The following is a 17,573-nucleotide window of genomic DNA, read 5'->3' as shown; positions in this document are numbered from 1 at the left end:
TGGGAATATTGTTGAGAACCCAGGATGTGTGTCAACATCTATGGAGATTCATTGTGATTAGTCTTCACTTACCAACAGTAATTGGGATTGGAATTTCCATTGCTAAGCAATGCAATCAGAAAACATAACATATGTGACTGTGCCGCTTAGCAATACCAGTTCCAGCAGTCTCCAGTTACTGTTAAGCGAGGATCTCATGGTTTCATTAAGCAAAGACCTCATGTGACTGTGATTTCCAATTTCCTGCCAGCTTTCCCACTGATTTTGCCTGGGAGAATCTGGAAGGAAAGTCAGATTGCAATCATGTGACTGCAGGATGCTGTAACAGTTGGAAATCCAGGCTAGTTGCCAAGTGTGCAGATTGCACTCATGTTATAGTGGCAGTAGTAGAACAACCGGAACTTCAAGGGCCAGTCATATAGAACTGCTTGTACAGTACCACTGCAAATTTAAATGGTCAATAAACAAGAGGCTGTTAACCAAGGAACACCTGTGTTATTAATATATTGCAACTATTTTGGAATTCAATTCATTTTTATACTTTAGCATTTAGGCCCGTATGAATGATAAAGTAAGAAAATTAGCAAAGATGTTCCAGAAAGGTCATTCAATTAACATTTGCTATGCATGTAGAAGTTTGCATGAATACTTCTTTGGTGTACAGACTGTTGCTACACTATTTTTAAATGATGCAAAGAAAGTATAACATAACAATATAGCTATTGTCAATGTACTAAAAACTGCATTTAATATAAAGCATCAGCTTCAGTGCATTAGTTCAACCAACATTACTTTCTCATCATTCTTTACCTGGGTAAGCTTTAAAATAAGCTTCTACAAAACGATGATGGTCTTCATAGATAGTTCGTGCTATACCAGGCCAGGGTTGTGCAATGCAGAGAGCACCAGAGATATCATTGCCTTCTAAAACTTTTCCCTAGGAAATCAAATAAAAAACGTCTCTCAATCCATCAATAAAAGAGAATTTCCCCAGAAATTGAATTTAATTTCATATTTATTCTTTCCCTTAATACTTTGCTCAAACCCTTGATAAAGACAATTAACTCAATATGCCTGCAAACATAGGTAGTCCTTGTTGAGTGACTGCATTGTTTTAGCAACCATTTGCAATCACACCAGTGATAAAAAAGTAACACAACTAATTCTTGCATTTATGATCTTTGCAGATCTGTAAAGCAAAGGAAAGCTGAAGTAAGATAGAGGTAAGAAAGCTGAAGTAAGCATAGTCAGGGTTTCAATTAGAAACCACTTCACTTAACAACCAAGTTGCCAGTCCCAATTGTGGTTGCTAAACAAGGACTCCTGTATAAATAAAGAAGATTTTTGTGGTGGATAGAAGGGAAAGGATGGGCATTTAGAACTGACAAGCACAGAGCTTCCTCTCTGATGGACCTCTTTGACAGTTTCCCAGCTGTTCTGATAGAAGACTGGCTCATGTCTGTGATTAATTATGCTAACATTAAGAAGCGAAATATGTTTTCTACATAAATCAATAAAGAGCCAATATAACAATTAAGTGGGAGCAATACATAATACTAATAGTATGCAAATTTATAATGATCCCTAACAGTTATACAACTCACAGTTTAACATTTGCATTTTTAAAGTTTAGGAAAATTTTTGAGACAAATATACATTTTGATTGCACAGAAGTCAGTGATTTTTCTACCATGATTTTAGAAAACTGATTTAGTTTTGGTAGACAGCAGGACACAAAATTCATATTAGTTTCTTGAAATGAGTACCTATTTATTTCTTGATGTTTTTATCCATATGGCAAAAATTGCACCTCTTCCCTTTTCTGACCCTTTTCTGCCTCAGACCTTATTCAGAATAATGCAGGTCCTTGAAGCTACTCTTTAAAAGTTACCTACTGATTTTTGTAAGAGCCTCCTTACCAAAAGAAGGCATGGTTAGGTGGTTTAACTCTCTCCATAATCTTTTCAAAGCTGTTCTGGACTTTGGCCTCTACAACTATCAGCAGTCTAATAATTATATTTTTTGAATGTTATTAAATTTTAAAAAATATCCTTTAAAAATATTTAGCAGTTTAGGAACAGTTCAGATCATACTCCAGAACTTTTCAGTATTTTAGCTTACATTCTCGCCCATTAGCACTGGGGTAATTCCATAGAAAGGCCGCATTGCTATAGCTGGAATGATCTCAGCTCCTTCTTCTGAAGGCCGAGGAGCAATGCAAATGCCACCAGTTTCTGGAATGATAAATGAGAAAGAAACACTACTAAATATGAATGCAATCTCTGTTTTCTGGAATTAAATGAACATAAACAACTTTTCTGGACTGAGGGAAGCTTCATTCTCCATTAATATATATATATATATATATATATATATATATATATATATATATATATATATATATATATATATATATATATATATATATATATATATATATAATTTATATATATATATATATATATATATATATATATATATATATATATATATATATATATATATATCATTTATATATATATATATATATATATATATATCATTTATATATATCCTTATTTACCCCCACAAAGCCCTAAACTGATTATGTTCAACAAAATTACTTAGCAAGTAATTTCAGCCGCAAATGATAGAAATGCAGGAAAATTATGGAATGTATTTCCTTGCGTTGTTTTGATAACGCTTCTGTTTGCTTAAAAGCGGTTTATGAGACTTATGAGATATAAGTAGTTCAAATGTATAGTTATATCCTAGATTAATATAGGTACTAAAAAATAAGTAGGAAATAAATGCAAACACAAAATTAGGATTAAGACTAAAAGTAAAGCATAAGACTTTAATTTTGTATAATAAAGCAACCCCTTATTGGAGCAAAATCCAAGTTTGTATCCTTGAGGTCCTAACAGACCACAATTCAGAGGTCTACCATGAAGCTTTTCGTACAGAAGGTCACCGGTCTTGATTTCTAAAATCTGATCAAGCTTTATAGGGATACTGGATTTGAGAATGATGCTATTACACTAAGCCTGATCAACTTTTAAAATATATTTATACATAAGAATCTGCATAGTGAATTTCCCCTACCTCTCCCATAATCTCCCTTTCTCTTATCCACTCAAATGCTTTCAAATATATTTGCAAAAACTGATTTGCTAATCTTTATGCATGTCTGAGTTGATTATTTGTGACATGTCACTGCTTCCAAGAGCTATGTTTGAGAAAGATAAGCTGCAATAATTATGCTATTTTTAAACCAAATATAAGATTTACAACTGGCCCAACACCAGGTAATAAATCAATATCCTTGCAAATTCTTTGAAGAATGGTTGTTATTCATATCACAAGAAAATAATAAATCTCACAAGTGGATGCATTGTTTTTGTATCAAGTGATCTGCTTTTGAGAAAATATAGTATTATCTGAGAACATCACTAATTTAACTAGAATGACCAACATTATGTTATATGGGGAATTTGAATTGAAATGTTCCCAGAAACTAACAGGATTATTTCTGGAAAAGGAGTCTTGTAATATTACAAGTAGTCCTAGTTAAACATCCACTTGTTCAGCAACCATTTGAAGTTAGCAAATGATATTGAACAAGGGGGATCTATGACTATCACTGGTAGTTGCAGCTGATGCAGCAGCTTCCCTGTAGTCATGTGATCAGAATTCAAGCACTCAAGCAACATCCCAATTACAATTTTGCAGCATCTCACAGTCACATGATCATAATCTGAAATCTTCACTGCCACTTCCGACAGGCAAAGTCAATGAGGAAGCTGGCAGGAGATCAGAAACTGTGATTACATGACTATGAGAAGCTGTCACCACATGAGGTTCACCTAACAATTGTAACTTGGATTGCCGCAACTGCCATTTTAAGTCAGTGTGGTTATGTGACATCACAGTTTATAACCATGTCTTTTATGACAGGGTTCCTGGTCCAATTTCTGTTGGTAAATAAAAGCTACCTGTAATTAGACTTTGTGGGAGGTGTTGGAACAAGGCTGCTTCAGGAAAAAGGAAAAAAATAATATTTCTTTCTTTCCTCTTTCCCTATGCATAATGTAATGATGTTTTTGAGTCAAATATTTGATTTTATCAATGTGTAGGTCTATGTATGTATGCTAACATTTCTCCTGGGAAATTACTCTTAGAACAGCTTTCAAAAATCTGTAACTTGCCAGAGAATTTCATGCAGCCTTTCACCTAATTACAAAAGTCATATTTAAGTGATCAGTTCATATCTCTGTCACCTTCTTTATAAGCAGTGTCTTGGAGAAAGAAATGTCACAAAGAGAAATGACGTTAGAGAGAGAAAGGAGGGGAAATATAATAGAGGTGATCCTGCTCACTTCTGGCATTGGCCAAGAGTTTCTCCAGACCAGTCTTTCTTCTCTCTGGCAACTACCATATACTTTCCAAGTAAAAAAAGTCCTCCCACCCCTTATAAGAGACTAATATTTACACCTGCCAAATTCAGCAAGAAACACATCCCTAATTTTCTCCCTAGAGTTTGCTTGCTACAAGTAAGTAGCACCCTGCCATGCCATGAAATTCAATGGTAACGATAGAGGCTCCAAAGTCACATTAAAGAATGAAGTTCATAAGTTGATGATTGTGCATATTTCCCTAGTCTGGTGTAATATTAGTTAAAAGATCATTTACATGTGTGTGAGCTTGCCAAAGAATCAATACTGGAAATTTTACTTGTTCTACCATATTGTCACCTTCTACTAGAAGTTTTTTTTTATGATGAATTCATATATTTGGAATTTTCTCCTCATGGAGATATAAATGTATGATCTCAAGATTGATGGCATAAAAACCTGAACATTTATTTCAATCTTCCATTCAATATTTAAAAATACTATGCCTTGGGGTTTTATTCTTAACTGTATTTTCACATTTTGAATTCTTTCAGGCTGCACTGTCTTCAAATTGTTACCTTATTTGTGTTTGGCTGAGCAACTCTACGTGAACAGGGAAGAGTTAACTGTAGCAGCTAATACCATGTTAATACGTGCAAGTTAGGTGATCCCTTGGTGATTGTGAGGTTCTGGAAAATTCTATTAACCTTGCTCTGTTTGTTGACCCTGTTACTGTTCCTTCATTTTCTCTCGTGGTATGTGATCACACAGAATATTTTCCTCCTATCATATGAACTGTAAGTAACTGTTTGCTTATATCAGACATGTCAAACACAAGGCCCGGGGGCCGGATCCGGCCCGTGAAGTGGTTTCATGCGGCCCACGAAGCCATCCTGGAAACAGTGAGGGAACGGCCCCCACTGCCTTGGCCCTGGCCCAGAGACCCTCCTTCTGCCAGAGACCCTCAGATCTGTCCCACTCCTGCCCAGGCCCCCATAGGTACCCTTGATGCGAACGATGTAGAGCTGGCCATGCCCACTCAGTAGGCCATACACACTCTGGTCACGCCCACTCAATAGGCCATGTCCACCCAGGCCACACCTACCCGACCCCTTGAGGGCAACTGCAATGCTGATGCGGCCCTCAATGAAATTGAGTTTGACACCCCTGGCTTATATGAAGACGGTGTACTTTTTTAAAGAGGTTCAGTTGGCTCAAGAAGGAGGAGAAAAGAGAACAAAAGAAATGAAAATCAAAAGCGGAGCTGAAGCCAGTTAAAAGTAGTAATCACGACTGTCCAATAATGTTGGTTCTTTGCCATACCTTTTGCTACATAGAATAATTTATACCATGCAAAGACACTAGCCAAAAGCAGAAAAGAGACTATGGCTCAATAAGGAATGGAGGGAAAAAGTCAAGAATGACATAAAACTAAAAAGGGGAAGTCTGGGAGAGAGAAAAGGAATCTGCTTCTGAATAGTAAGGCTTAAAGAAATACAGTTGTAGCTCTTGAGGTGAGCTTTTAAAGAGCAAAAAGCAGATCATATATGAACATACTCAGAAAGGTTGTTCAAAATTCAGAAGTCATTAGAAAAAAAATGAACATAAGATTTTTCAGAAATTAAATCTTATTACAGATAATACAGTTACAGGAAACCAGATCAGATAGGGTAATGTTTCTTAGCCTATTTCTATGTTACAGCTAAACATAGCATCATATTTTAACTATTTTGAGTTACACATTGCATTTCTTTTTTCAGTGTCATACACCTATCTAGAATCCAAGGCCCAGAAATTCTTATTTGTAAAATTTATGTGTTTTAAAAACATATTTCACACAATTCTTTTACTGAAGATTACAAACATAAATGAAATAAATGTGCAGTACATATACAAAGCATGAATGTAAATGAATGCAATTCAGAACTTCTTAAGAAGATACACATGCAATTATTTTAGTTTGGAAAAAAATGCCACAATTATCAATCTGCAAAATCTTTAGCAACCTTAATGTCTGAAACCAGACTATACTGTTACTTTTGTGGTGATATCTTTCCATTCACTATATTGATTTTACCTGTTTGCCACCAAGTGTCCACAAGGGTACACCTTTTGTCCCCTACCACACTGTAGTACCAGTGCCAAGCTTCATGATTTATCGGTTCTCCCACTACAATTCAAAACAGCAAAATAAATAATTATGATATTTACAGTATTAATGATATTTTATAGCTGGTAACAAAGCAACTTAACTTGAAGACTGGTTAAAGAAACTGGGTGTGACCAATCCTATAAAATAAATGACTGAGAGAAGGATAACCTGTTGACGCTACTCAATGCTATGAGTAGTGGGGGGAAAAAGAATAACAGAAAAGAAATAACAGCTTTGAAAGGAGGAACAGATACTACAAAATCAACAGTCAGATAAAATAACCTAACCCTGGTCAAGAAAGTAACGTAATAAAATGTCTCAGACAAACCCCATTTTAGTCTTGGTCTTTGCAAGAATCACTGAAAAGAAAAAGAAATTTCCTGCAAAAGGCTCAGTTTTCCTTCCGCAGAAAACTAGCAAATGCCTTGATTTTAAATAGACATAAAATTTAGTTTGTTCATTCTCACCTGATCCAAGAGTAGTAAGAGAAGATCTGTCATATTTCTTCACATATTCATCACCATACTTCAGCAACAAACGTAATGCAGTTGGAGCACAATAAAATTGGTTAATTTTTAATCTTTCTACAGTTTCCCAATAGCGACCTTAAAACAATATATATTAAGAAATAAGCTCCAGAAGTCTTATAAGCTCAGAATATTTCATTTTAAATGAGAATGAATATCTGGAACACATACACATTTTGAAATAAACAACTACCCCCTTATTTTCAACCTTCCAATTCAAATAGTAAAGAAAAATAAACTGTCACAATTAAATACAACTGAAAAAATACTGTTTCTGTGTTTCACATTATTTTGAATTATCAGGAGATGGAAGCACCTGGCTTATTTTTTTCTGGGCTGAGAAGCTAAAGAAGCATAAACTTAAAATACTTTGGTGGCAGATCCCAAGGGAATATTAGTGAGGGAAGTTGAAGAGACATCTTGGAAGAAAACAGCAGCAAGAAATATGAGAGCTTAATTTTTATTCATCAAAATAGCTTTTAAAAGCTATTGAATAAAAAGCTCCTTCAAATTGAGCTCAGATCTCCAAGTCAAAGTGAATTTTAATTTAATTAATTCTGCCAAAAAATCTGATTAAAATTCAAACTGAACTTTGGCTATAAGTATTTTTATAATTTATTTATCTCAATGGTCTAATAATGTGTATTTTTGAGTTGCTGAAGCAAATCAATATTTTATATATTAAATATTTTGTATAGTTCAGATTTTAGGCCTGAACAATTAATCTACTAATTTATACAAGGATGACATAGCTCTTCCTTGTATAAGTCCAAATAAGGACTTTTGGGATTTCATTTATATTTTTAAAAAGTGTAGCAATAAGTTTACTGTGTACAATCCAACTCTTAAGACTAAAATTTACTTTTTGGCCTTGCATGCTATCTTTTCATTACAGGTTCAACTGAAAATATTTTGGGCTGTTTTGTAATTGCTGCATCGTCCATAACAATTTGCTCTATTCTGGCCCTGTCTTTGACCATCCATACTTTCCATCTTTAGCCATGAAAAATAATTGGTCCACTGCTGCATAGTGAAAGGAAAGGTCTGTAAAGCCAAAAATAGCACTGCTATCTAATATAGCTGAAAACATCAGATTGGAGACGGCAAAACAAAAAGCAGTCCCAGAGCAATAGCACCAAAAATCCCCTTCACATTGCTAAAAAAAGAGGGCCAAAAGCAGCCCCATTATAAACATTAAAAAAAAACCTCTTAGTGTTGAGGGGGGAAAAAACCCACACAGTTTTTGGTGCATTGCAGCTCTGTGGCTGGTTTTCACTTTTCTGTGTGCAGCGCAAAGTGGTTTTTTGGCATCCCAGCTCTGGGGTTTCTTTTGGCCTTTTTTCCTCTCCTGCGGCAAAAGCACAGCTCAGCCCACCCAGCAGCCAGACCAGCCTTGACAGCAGCAGCCACAGCAGCGATGTCAAAAGTTAGCAGCTAAGACAGCAGAGGGCAGGGAGCCAAAAGGGCATAGATTTTTTTTGGGGGGGGGGGGGGAAGAGAGAGACAGGTAGGTGCTGCAATTGAAACACCCCTGCAGTTATAAGTCCAGGCAGACTGCCAAGCCCCTGTATTTTGATTGTGTGACTACAGGACACTGCAACAGCCATAACTTCAGGCATCTGTTGGATGTCTCTTTGTTTAGGACTGCTGAAAACGGTTGTAAGTCAAGGATTTCCTATACTATTTGACACAGCAGTCTTCTATTAGCAAACTAAAGAGAGAGAGACGCAATTTTTAGTCATTCCCCAGCCAACCAGCAGCATCTTCAAGATATTTTTCCCCTTGACCTGCTTAAGAGGTTTAAGGAATTCTAGTGTAGAAGGCAGAGGGAATGGCTTTGAAAGGAGGAACAGATACTACAAAATCAACAGTCAGATAAAATAACCTAACCCTGGTCAAGAAAGTAACGTAATAAAATGTCTCAGACAAACCCCATTTTAGTTCAAATAAAATTAAAGGGAAGGAGGGGGAAAGCACATTGAGACTTGCAAGATTTTGTTACAATAGAAGTAGTACTGACCTACATGCCGTTGATTTCTTAGTCTACTTTACTTCGTAGGGCTGACACCTCCAAAACAATCCTAGTTATTAGGATAATATTCTAGCATGCCCCAATTTGTACAGTTAAGGTACATTTCTGGGAAACCTTTTCTAAAAAGCAGTGTGAATTCTTGTCCTTTTCTTATTTGATATCCATACATTTTCTGATATAAAGGCTTTAAAACAAATAATTCCCAATGTCAAGTCTTTTTTAAAAAAATAATCATACAATTTCCAATGAGGATAAAGTCTCAAGAGTTTTGGCTGGGGAAAGATTAACTAGTATCAGTAGACTTTATTTGATGCTAGAATTCGTTGTGCTTCAAGGTCCAGTAGGAATAGAATATCCAAATTTTCCACAGTGGAATCCAGAGTGAAAAATAAATTACAAAGAGGAAGGAAAACTGTCCCCCCGCCCAAAGCAAATATTAAGCCTTTACTGAAGCAAATACTCTATCCACAGAAAGCTAATCTGGATGTTACCCAGGTTAATAACATAACAAACCTAATAACATAACAAACCTAACTTATCATATACAGCAATCATAATAACCAAAATATTTAGAAAAAGATCCTTTTCAATATCTGGCTTCTGTTGTTGATTTTGTGTCATTAGCTTTAATTTATTTTCATTTTTTATTTCATATGGCACGAGTATTCAAGAAAGAAAAAAGGGCTGAATAAAAAGCAATACATATGCAGACTTGGTCCCTACTGACTGATACCAGTAAACTAAGGTTGCAGGCAGGATCTTTTTTTTTTACATTGAAATCCCACCTTATTATTTTTTATAAATAACTCAAGGCAGGGAACATACCTAACATACCTTCCTCTTATTTTCTCCACAACAACTCTGTGAGATTAATTGGGCTGAGAAAGAGTGACTATCCCAAAATCATCCAGCTGGCTTTCATGCCTAAGGTGGGACTAGACTTCAGTGTCTCCTGGATTTTAGTCTGATATGTTAACCACTTGACCAAACCAGCCCTATGTGGAGAAGCAAGTGGTTAACCTTTAAAGCTTCACAAGAAAAAAAATGATTGTATCATGACTAATTGCCCTTTCTTATGTCCAGTGCTGTTTCTATATATTATATTTAAAAATTCTACCTGGATCTGGATAAACAGGAGTACTTTCAAACAAAACTGTGGTGCTTCCGTTGCAAAGTGGTCCATAGACAACATAGCTGTGTCCTGTGATCCAACCAATATCTGCTACACATCCAAAAATGTCATCTTGTTTGAGGTCAAAAACATGCTATAAAGACAATATAGCTGGTTAGAATCAGTGTATACTAATGAAAAATTATTGCAATCAAGAAATACGTGTCAGTAGTCAATATACGATCATCCTTTTGTGAAGAAATAAATCAATCACAAATTCAGGCAAATCACTTTTCATGGCTTCCAATCATGGATTCAGAATTTAAATCTTGTATGAGGAAATTTACTCCACCATTAATTACAGAATAAACAGAGATTTTGTTACCTGCTATTTTATTAGATGAATGCAATTTCAAGTAATATTCTTCCTACAATTTATTTTTCTTTCTTTCTTTGAATAGTAAAGTATATATAAAAAATCTGTTATGAGATACACGGTATAATTAAACCAACCTTGTAACTGGTGCATTTGCCTTGAAATTTGGCCAAATAGCTCATTTTTTTAAAATGTAGCATTCCAAAATTAAATTAAAAAGTCTGCTTGAAAAGTATGTTTTAGATTAGATCTGCTTATGTATCATTTTTAGGGCTCTGCAGCAATCCAAATTCAAAGGAGGAAAAGTGACTAAGAGCATGTGATTAAAGAAGATGTATCTTTTCCAGATAGGCAGCTTTTTAAAAAATTGCCCACAGATACTTTGTGAACACCTTTGTATATTTTGCATCACCCTTTTCTCCTCAAATCTAGATTGTTGCATAGTTATAATAAATTTCATACTAGTTGAGAAATCAATTTTTAGCCTCACATCATATTCAAAATGTCCAACTCTGCCAAATTTCATTATCCATGTGATTTGCACACTATTGACAGTACTAAAGTAAAAAAATAAAATCAAGGATTCTACTGATACCTTATGTGTTATGGCAGCATAAAGCAGATAGCCAGCCTGGGTATGAACAATTCCTTTAGGCTTTCCTGTGCTTCCTGAAGTATAAAGCATAAAAAGCATATCCTCACTGTCCATAATTTCAGAGGGACAAACCAATGCTTCCTTAGCCATCTCCTAAAAAAAGCATTTTTTTAAATTGACAATTAAATGAAAAGTGGAGCAATAGTATATTAAATATTTTCAAATACATACCAGAGGTAAGTTTTTCCTTCTTCAATATTTTTCACATTTCACAAAGAAATAACAAGTGCACAATGCTATTTTGGCATTTAAAGCACCAAAGGCAATGATTATTTGAAAATTCAATTTAAAATTCAGGTTCCATGCCTTGAAAGACGTTCAGGAATACTGAATTCAATGCTTCTCCTGGAATCATGTCCATGAATGGTTTTTATATATTACATAGTAAAAAACTACTGTATACTCTTATCCAAAGACATTTTATTTTGCTTCAGCAATTCATGCCTGAGTCACATTCCTTTTGGATTCATAAGTATTCATAAAAATAATAGGTTTGGCATACAATTGCTAAATGTGTGAGCTAGAACAGAGAAATAAAAGCATCATACAACATATTTTATCAGCTTCATTCATTTCCAATTTGATTGGAATTTATCTGATTAGAAAGTATTATGAACACGATGAACCTACTTCTTCAAGGAGAATATCATGACTGCATGTATGGATTTTGCTGTCAGTTCTCTGGGCTACAAAGACACACTTGACACTTGGACAGTTCTTTACAGCTTCATCCACGGTGTTTTTCAGTTCTAGGATCCGTCCTCCTCTGATTCCCTGGTTACAGGTGATCACTGCTTTACATTTAGCTAGCAAGAAAAATAATTTACAGAGACAGCAAATTTTAATTTATTTCTCTGTTTTGCATCATGATCTAATAAATAAAAATAAATAGCACATAATATATTGTAGGGCATCAAATCCTATATAGTAGTGAAATGCTCAGGATTGTTTTTCTGCTACAGAAAAAAAACAACCAAAATACAGTTATGAAAGTAGAATGGCATGTAAAAACTTATGAAGACTCCTTGCATACAACAAATTATCTGTCCAACAACTGGTCTATTGTTGACGTGTTGATTTTCTAATGAAAAAGTTGCATTTTCCCTGCAATAACAAACCAATCCATGAATTATTATCTAAAAAGTTTTTTTTTCTAAAAATTACCTACTATCATTTATTCTCCCTGCTAAAGATTCTGCAATAACAAACCAATCCATGAATTATTATCTAAAAAGTTTTTTTTCTAAAAATTACCTACCATCATTTATTCTCCCTGCTAAAGATTCTGCACTGAATCCAGCAAATACAACTGTATGAACAGCACCAATTCTGGCACAAGCCAACATGGCAGTCACTGCAATTGGAGATACAGACATATAGATAGCAACTCGGTCTCCCTTTTTTATACCATTTCTCTTTAAGGTATTAGCAAGGCGACAAGTCATGTCCAAAAGTTCCCTGCAATGTAGAAACAAATGCCTTGTCATTTTGTTTAACTTTATAAATATTATATTTCAATCTACAAAGAAATTCCAGATAAATATTTATCAAGCAAACTTAAACATAAATCTAATTCATTTAAGTTCAGCTTTGTAGACTTAATTTCTGCTCTTTACCAAGATAATCATAAATTAAACAAGCACTGTTACAATAGCAACAATTTTAGAAGCAATTTAAAATGAAGAGATATTACAAAAACAACTTTTAGATATAATAGTCAGATGGATAACTAACTTGCTGAGTTAAAAAAAACTAGTTGAATTTATTAAATTACTGATATTATGAGATGTAGATATCCCAGAATCCCAAAAGACCTTTTTTGATTCCTATATTAAAAGTTACAAAGTTCTCCCTTCCTGTCTCTAGTGAAAAAATTTCTGCAATTGTAAGGTCACATTCCTGCATCACATTCCTGCCTCTGGTGATTCTTCATTTATAACAAGACTTGTTTCATGTAATTGCCCATGCTTCAAGATATGGCTTCCTGTCTCCTGAAATTGTCTCTGCTTCAAGATTATGTCTTTCAAGTCATGTCTTCCTGTGATAACCTTTTGTCTTCCCTGTTAGCATTTGTATATGGCCCTGTCTCCTGTAATTATCTCTGCCTCAAGTTATGTCTTCCTATGATAATCCTTGTCAACTTTGTTAACATTTGTATAAGATAGCTATGCATTATTGTTTCCTGTAATGACCTTTGCCCTCTTCATTAGCAGTTCTCTGTTAGCATAAACTATGTTTTATTGTTTCCTGTAATGACCTTTGCTCTCTTCATTAGCAGTTGTATACCATGAGTTATGTTCCCCTTTGACCTTCCATGAGTGTGTTTCCCCCCTCCCAAATGAAACAGCCTAATAAAAGGAGGGTGTCCGGAGCTGTTCGGGGGGCAAAACATCTACCCTGGGCACTCTGTGCTCTCTCACCTTGAACCAACTTGTATTGGTGCCTCAGTTTGTCCTAGGACTCTGCCTCTGAACCATCGCAGTTCCCAAGTGTGACCGTTGGAACGTCCGGCACACTGGGTCGGTGGCAAAGGGCAAGATCCTTCCATATTCAAGGTGTTCACCCTTGCGAGGGTCCCTCTAAATTCTCACCCCTGTTACGGGGCTCTAAGAGTTGAGGCCAGAACCCTGATCAGTCGCTCAGCGCAACAACTGGGGGCTCGTCCGTTGGATCGTGGCTTCAACTCCACAGTACGACTCCTGTCCAGGGGTGTACTGCCTGCATTCCTGTTCTCACGCACCTCGGAGAAGGCTTTTACTCGTGAGTAACGGGCTCCTCACTTTTCAAAGTTTCGTCAGGTCATAGGGACAAACTTTTTAATATAATGCAGAAGGCTAATTTTGTTCAAAAACACAATGGCACCATGGTCCATCTTGTAGGAAAGAGACTTTCTCAGCGCAACAATGAGAAATATCTAGTATTTGTCAGCATTCCTAGCATTAAAACTACATTAAAGAATACTTTGTAGGAATCATGTTTCTTTGCTAAGTCTCAAGATCTGTTATTTGCCTATTTAAATTCATTTTGTGAAAGTAATAACAGCCTAATGCCAAATCAAGAATATCATTTAAAGAAAAATATTGTCTCTTCTTTTTCTTGTTCTCTTCACTGTTTTTAAGAGTTACTTTTATAATTGAAATGGATTACCAAATGAATGAAAGAAAAGCACATTATTTGCCAAGTACTATATAGTACCTTTATGACAAAACTACTTTATTACCTGGAAACCCCATCAGTCCAGAGCTGGCTTAGTGAACTATCAGTCCATTTTTATTGCAACTCTCTTATATCAACATTATTCAGAACTATGTTTAAAGTCCGCAGGCTTCTACATAGTAAAAGATCATTTTCATAAATAATTTGTTGAGGTCAGAATTATACTTCAGAATTCTGACCTGTGCTTGTCTCACAATACTAATGTGGATATCAGAAGGCATTTCCAGGGGAAGAGATAGAGAGAAGAAGGTGTTTAACTCTTGTAAGGTCCGTGGATTTTCATCTGCAACTGTGCTGTGGCCATGCCTGGTCGTCTCACTGTGCTTTTTGATCAGAAGAAACTCAGCTGCAGGGGAAAGAAAAACAGCCTAGAAAGGATTCCAGGAAAGGCCTGGCAAGTGCAGGAGGCATTGTACATTTTGCCTTCTGCATACTACTACTTTGAGCAGATTTATATTAATCAGGAAATACCAGCAATTCCTGTTTTCATGAGGATTTCCATAGATGAAGCATAGGTCTTAGTCATCTCTCCCAGACTAAGATGTGAGATGTCATGGTTCTGATTAATGAGACAGTTCAAACAAAATTCAGGCATAGATTGAACTATTTTGCTTCCATTAGATCAGACATGTCAAACACAAGGCTCGGGGGCCAGATCCAGCCCACGAAGTGGTTTCATGCGGCCCGTGAAGCCATCCTGGAAACAGTGAGGGAACGGCCCCCACTGCCTTGGCCCTGGCCCAGAGACCCTCCTTCTGCCAGAGACCCTCAGATCTGTCCCACTCCTGCCCAGGCCCTCATAGGCACCCTTGATGCGAACGATGCAGAGCTGGCCACGCCCACCCAGTAGGCCACGCCTACCCAGGCCATACCCACCTGGCCCCCTGAGGGCAACCGCAATGCTGATGCGGCCCTCAATGAAATTGAGTTTGACACCCCTGCATTAGATAATATATTTTATATTGCTTGATAGTTCCACTGATCTTGTAAGAGTGAGCTAAATAATATGAAAGCAAGATAAACTAGTTTGTATACAAATTTGTAGTTTGCATACAAATTCTCCATATTTATTGTATAATATTTTCATTACAAACTCCATTGCTATTCATGACAATAGGTTCGTATTGCTGTTTCCAACACCTTGGAAATTGTGGAAGCAATTTCTCATCATAATTTACAGTGAGTGAGTGAGTATGGTAAGATGGAATATCTTTGAATGATTTGAAAAGCTTCTTCTAAGGTTTCTTGCTACTTGGTCTAAGTTGTTTATTAGATAAATTGCCAACAAACATAAAAGTCAACATAAAAAACTCATTTCAAAATAATCATTCAGATATTTCTGGATTGTCAATCACCCCCTTTAAAAGAAGTCTTCTGGAGTCCCAAGCAAAAGGTCAAAGTCCTCTTACAGCACTACTGTATCAGAGCAACCAGAGAATCTCTGTGTTCTGGTCCCTGATCCTTCACAAAGATAATGTCATGGCCTATAGTTCAGATGACTCCAAATCTGAAGAAGTTCTGCCACTAAACGGGAGTGCCAGCCTTAGGAGATACCAAGCCACGAATTACCTGAAGCTGATCAAACATAGGCAGCATCAGAATAGCTGGAGGAATCAAAAGATGAAATAAGGCCTCCTAGTCTTCAGACATGGCAAACAGAATGGAGAGCAGTGTCAAAGTGCTCCATAAGTCTCCTTGCCAAGCAAGACATGCCTGTCTTAACTAAAAACAACTGGCTGCGGTCTTATTTAAGAAATAGCTCTGGCTCCTATCTCTTCTCCTTCATGTTTCTGATCTTTGCATGCATACATTTCATTACCCAACTATGTAATATGATCAGTAATGAAAGGTCTGCAAGCAAACAATCAAGCTTACAGAGCACCAAGGTTAGGTGTCTTGTCACTCCATTTTTTCTACTTCCTCTGAAAACTAGGGAGCTACTCTGGATCAAATACTGGGACAAATCATCTAGGGCTACTATAGTTATGAAGAAAGCAAGTTGCTCCTCCCTAATACAATAATGCACAGGTAAGTGTGTTGTAGTAGTGTCCATTATGTGCACATAAGTTAAAATTACATCCAAAGCTAAAATTGTGCATTACTTCATCGTAAAAATACCTGTGGCTTTCAGTTCAAGGCACATGCAGTTAGGCTACAGATGGAATGCACCCCACTAGTTTGCCCTTATCTAGAAATCCTTGGGACTGAATAGACGAGCCAATTCTTGAGCAGCCAGAGGCCTACTAATTTTAAAAAAAAATTTTATCTCTCCTCATGTCTACATTGCATAACTTTTTCCATTTATCCTTCCAAAAGGAGAGGAATACTGATACTCTAAAAATGTTAATAGCTCCCTTGTGCTAATAGTGCCTAAACAAAAGAGTGTTAACAGCATAAATGTTTTCACACAGTATTTATTCACTTGCCAATGTTATAATATAAATATCATCACACTTCACAAGAGTACATTTTACTCTGCAAATCAAATATTCTTTTCAATTAATGTATTATATTCAGATGCAATGTACTTATGCTGAGCATAACAAAGGAATTTGTTAGAATGCTAATCCTTTTTGATTAAAATTGCACATAATATATATGGGCCTAAATGCTAACCAATGGTTAACTAAATTGTATGGTTTCACGCACACTGAACCCTAAAACAGACAATAATACTTTATCCTGTTGTGCAAACTCAGGCAGTAAACTGAGAACTTTATTTAAGATAAAGAAAGCTGATTCTTATTTTTTAAGGAAATAGCTTTTTAGCAGCTGTTTGATTACAGAAATAAAAGTACAGTTTGATCAGTAGTATTTAAATCTTTGCGAACCTTTGTTGATCATACTAGTTTCTATCCTTTTTTGGAAATGCAGAAAATGCACTTCAATTATAGTGGTCACTAATCTATCAATACCGCTTTTAGGTTAAAAAAAGGTATACTGTATTAACCTTCAGGATCCAAAGTGTGCTTTCCAGCAGCAACCATGTTAATTCCTGCATGGATTAATGGACAAGATATTCATGAAGGATGCCTTCACAAATTATATTATCCCTATATGGAAGATACTTCTATATACAAAGCCAAAACAATTGTACATCCACATCAATTTGTTACTGTAAGTCTAATCAA

The 17,573-nt window shown here is 35.8% G+C and overlaps 1 protein-coding gene across 2 annotated transcripts in view; it reads right to left on the bottom strand.

Moving 5' to 3' along the window:
* The window catches only part of ACSS1 (acyl-CoA synthetase short chain family member 1), a 40,279-nt gene that overhangs the window by 9,849 nt on the left and 12,857 nt on the right, over positions 1-17,573 (bottom strand). For both annotated transcript variants that reach the window (XR_014490840.1, XM_083349490.1), the window contains exons 3-10: positions 12,485-12,684; positions 11,857-12,032; positions 11,167-11,319; positions 10,202-10,349; positions 6,993-7,130; positions 6,451-6,543; positions 2,122-2,234; positions 811-937 (exon numbers count right to left, since the gene is read on the bottom strand). Coding sequence is in view for 1 of the 2 variants with exons in the window: in XM_083349490.1 (XP_083205616.1) it covers positions 811-937; positions 2,122-2,234; positions 6,451-6,543; positions 6,993-7,130; positions 10,202-10,349; positions 11,167-11,319; positions 11,857-12,032; positions 12,485-12,684 (1,148 nt within the window). In the remaining variant the exon portion in view is untranslated. The remainder of the gene's footprint in view (positions 1-810; positions 938-2,121; positions 2,235-6,450; positions 6,544-6,992; positions 7,131-10,201; positions 10,350-11,166; positions 11,320-11,856; positions 12,033-12,484; positions 12,685-17,573) is intronic.

The sequence above is a fragment of the Vipera ursinii genome, assembly GCF_947247035.1.
Source record: "Vipera ursinii genome assembly, chromosome: 1".
Lineage (NCBI taxonomy): Eukaryota > Metazoa > Chordata > Lepidosauria > Squamata > Viperidae > Vipera > Vipera ursinii.
Note: the sequence above shows the minus strand (reverse complement) of the source record. Positions and strands in the feature narration are given on the sequence as shown.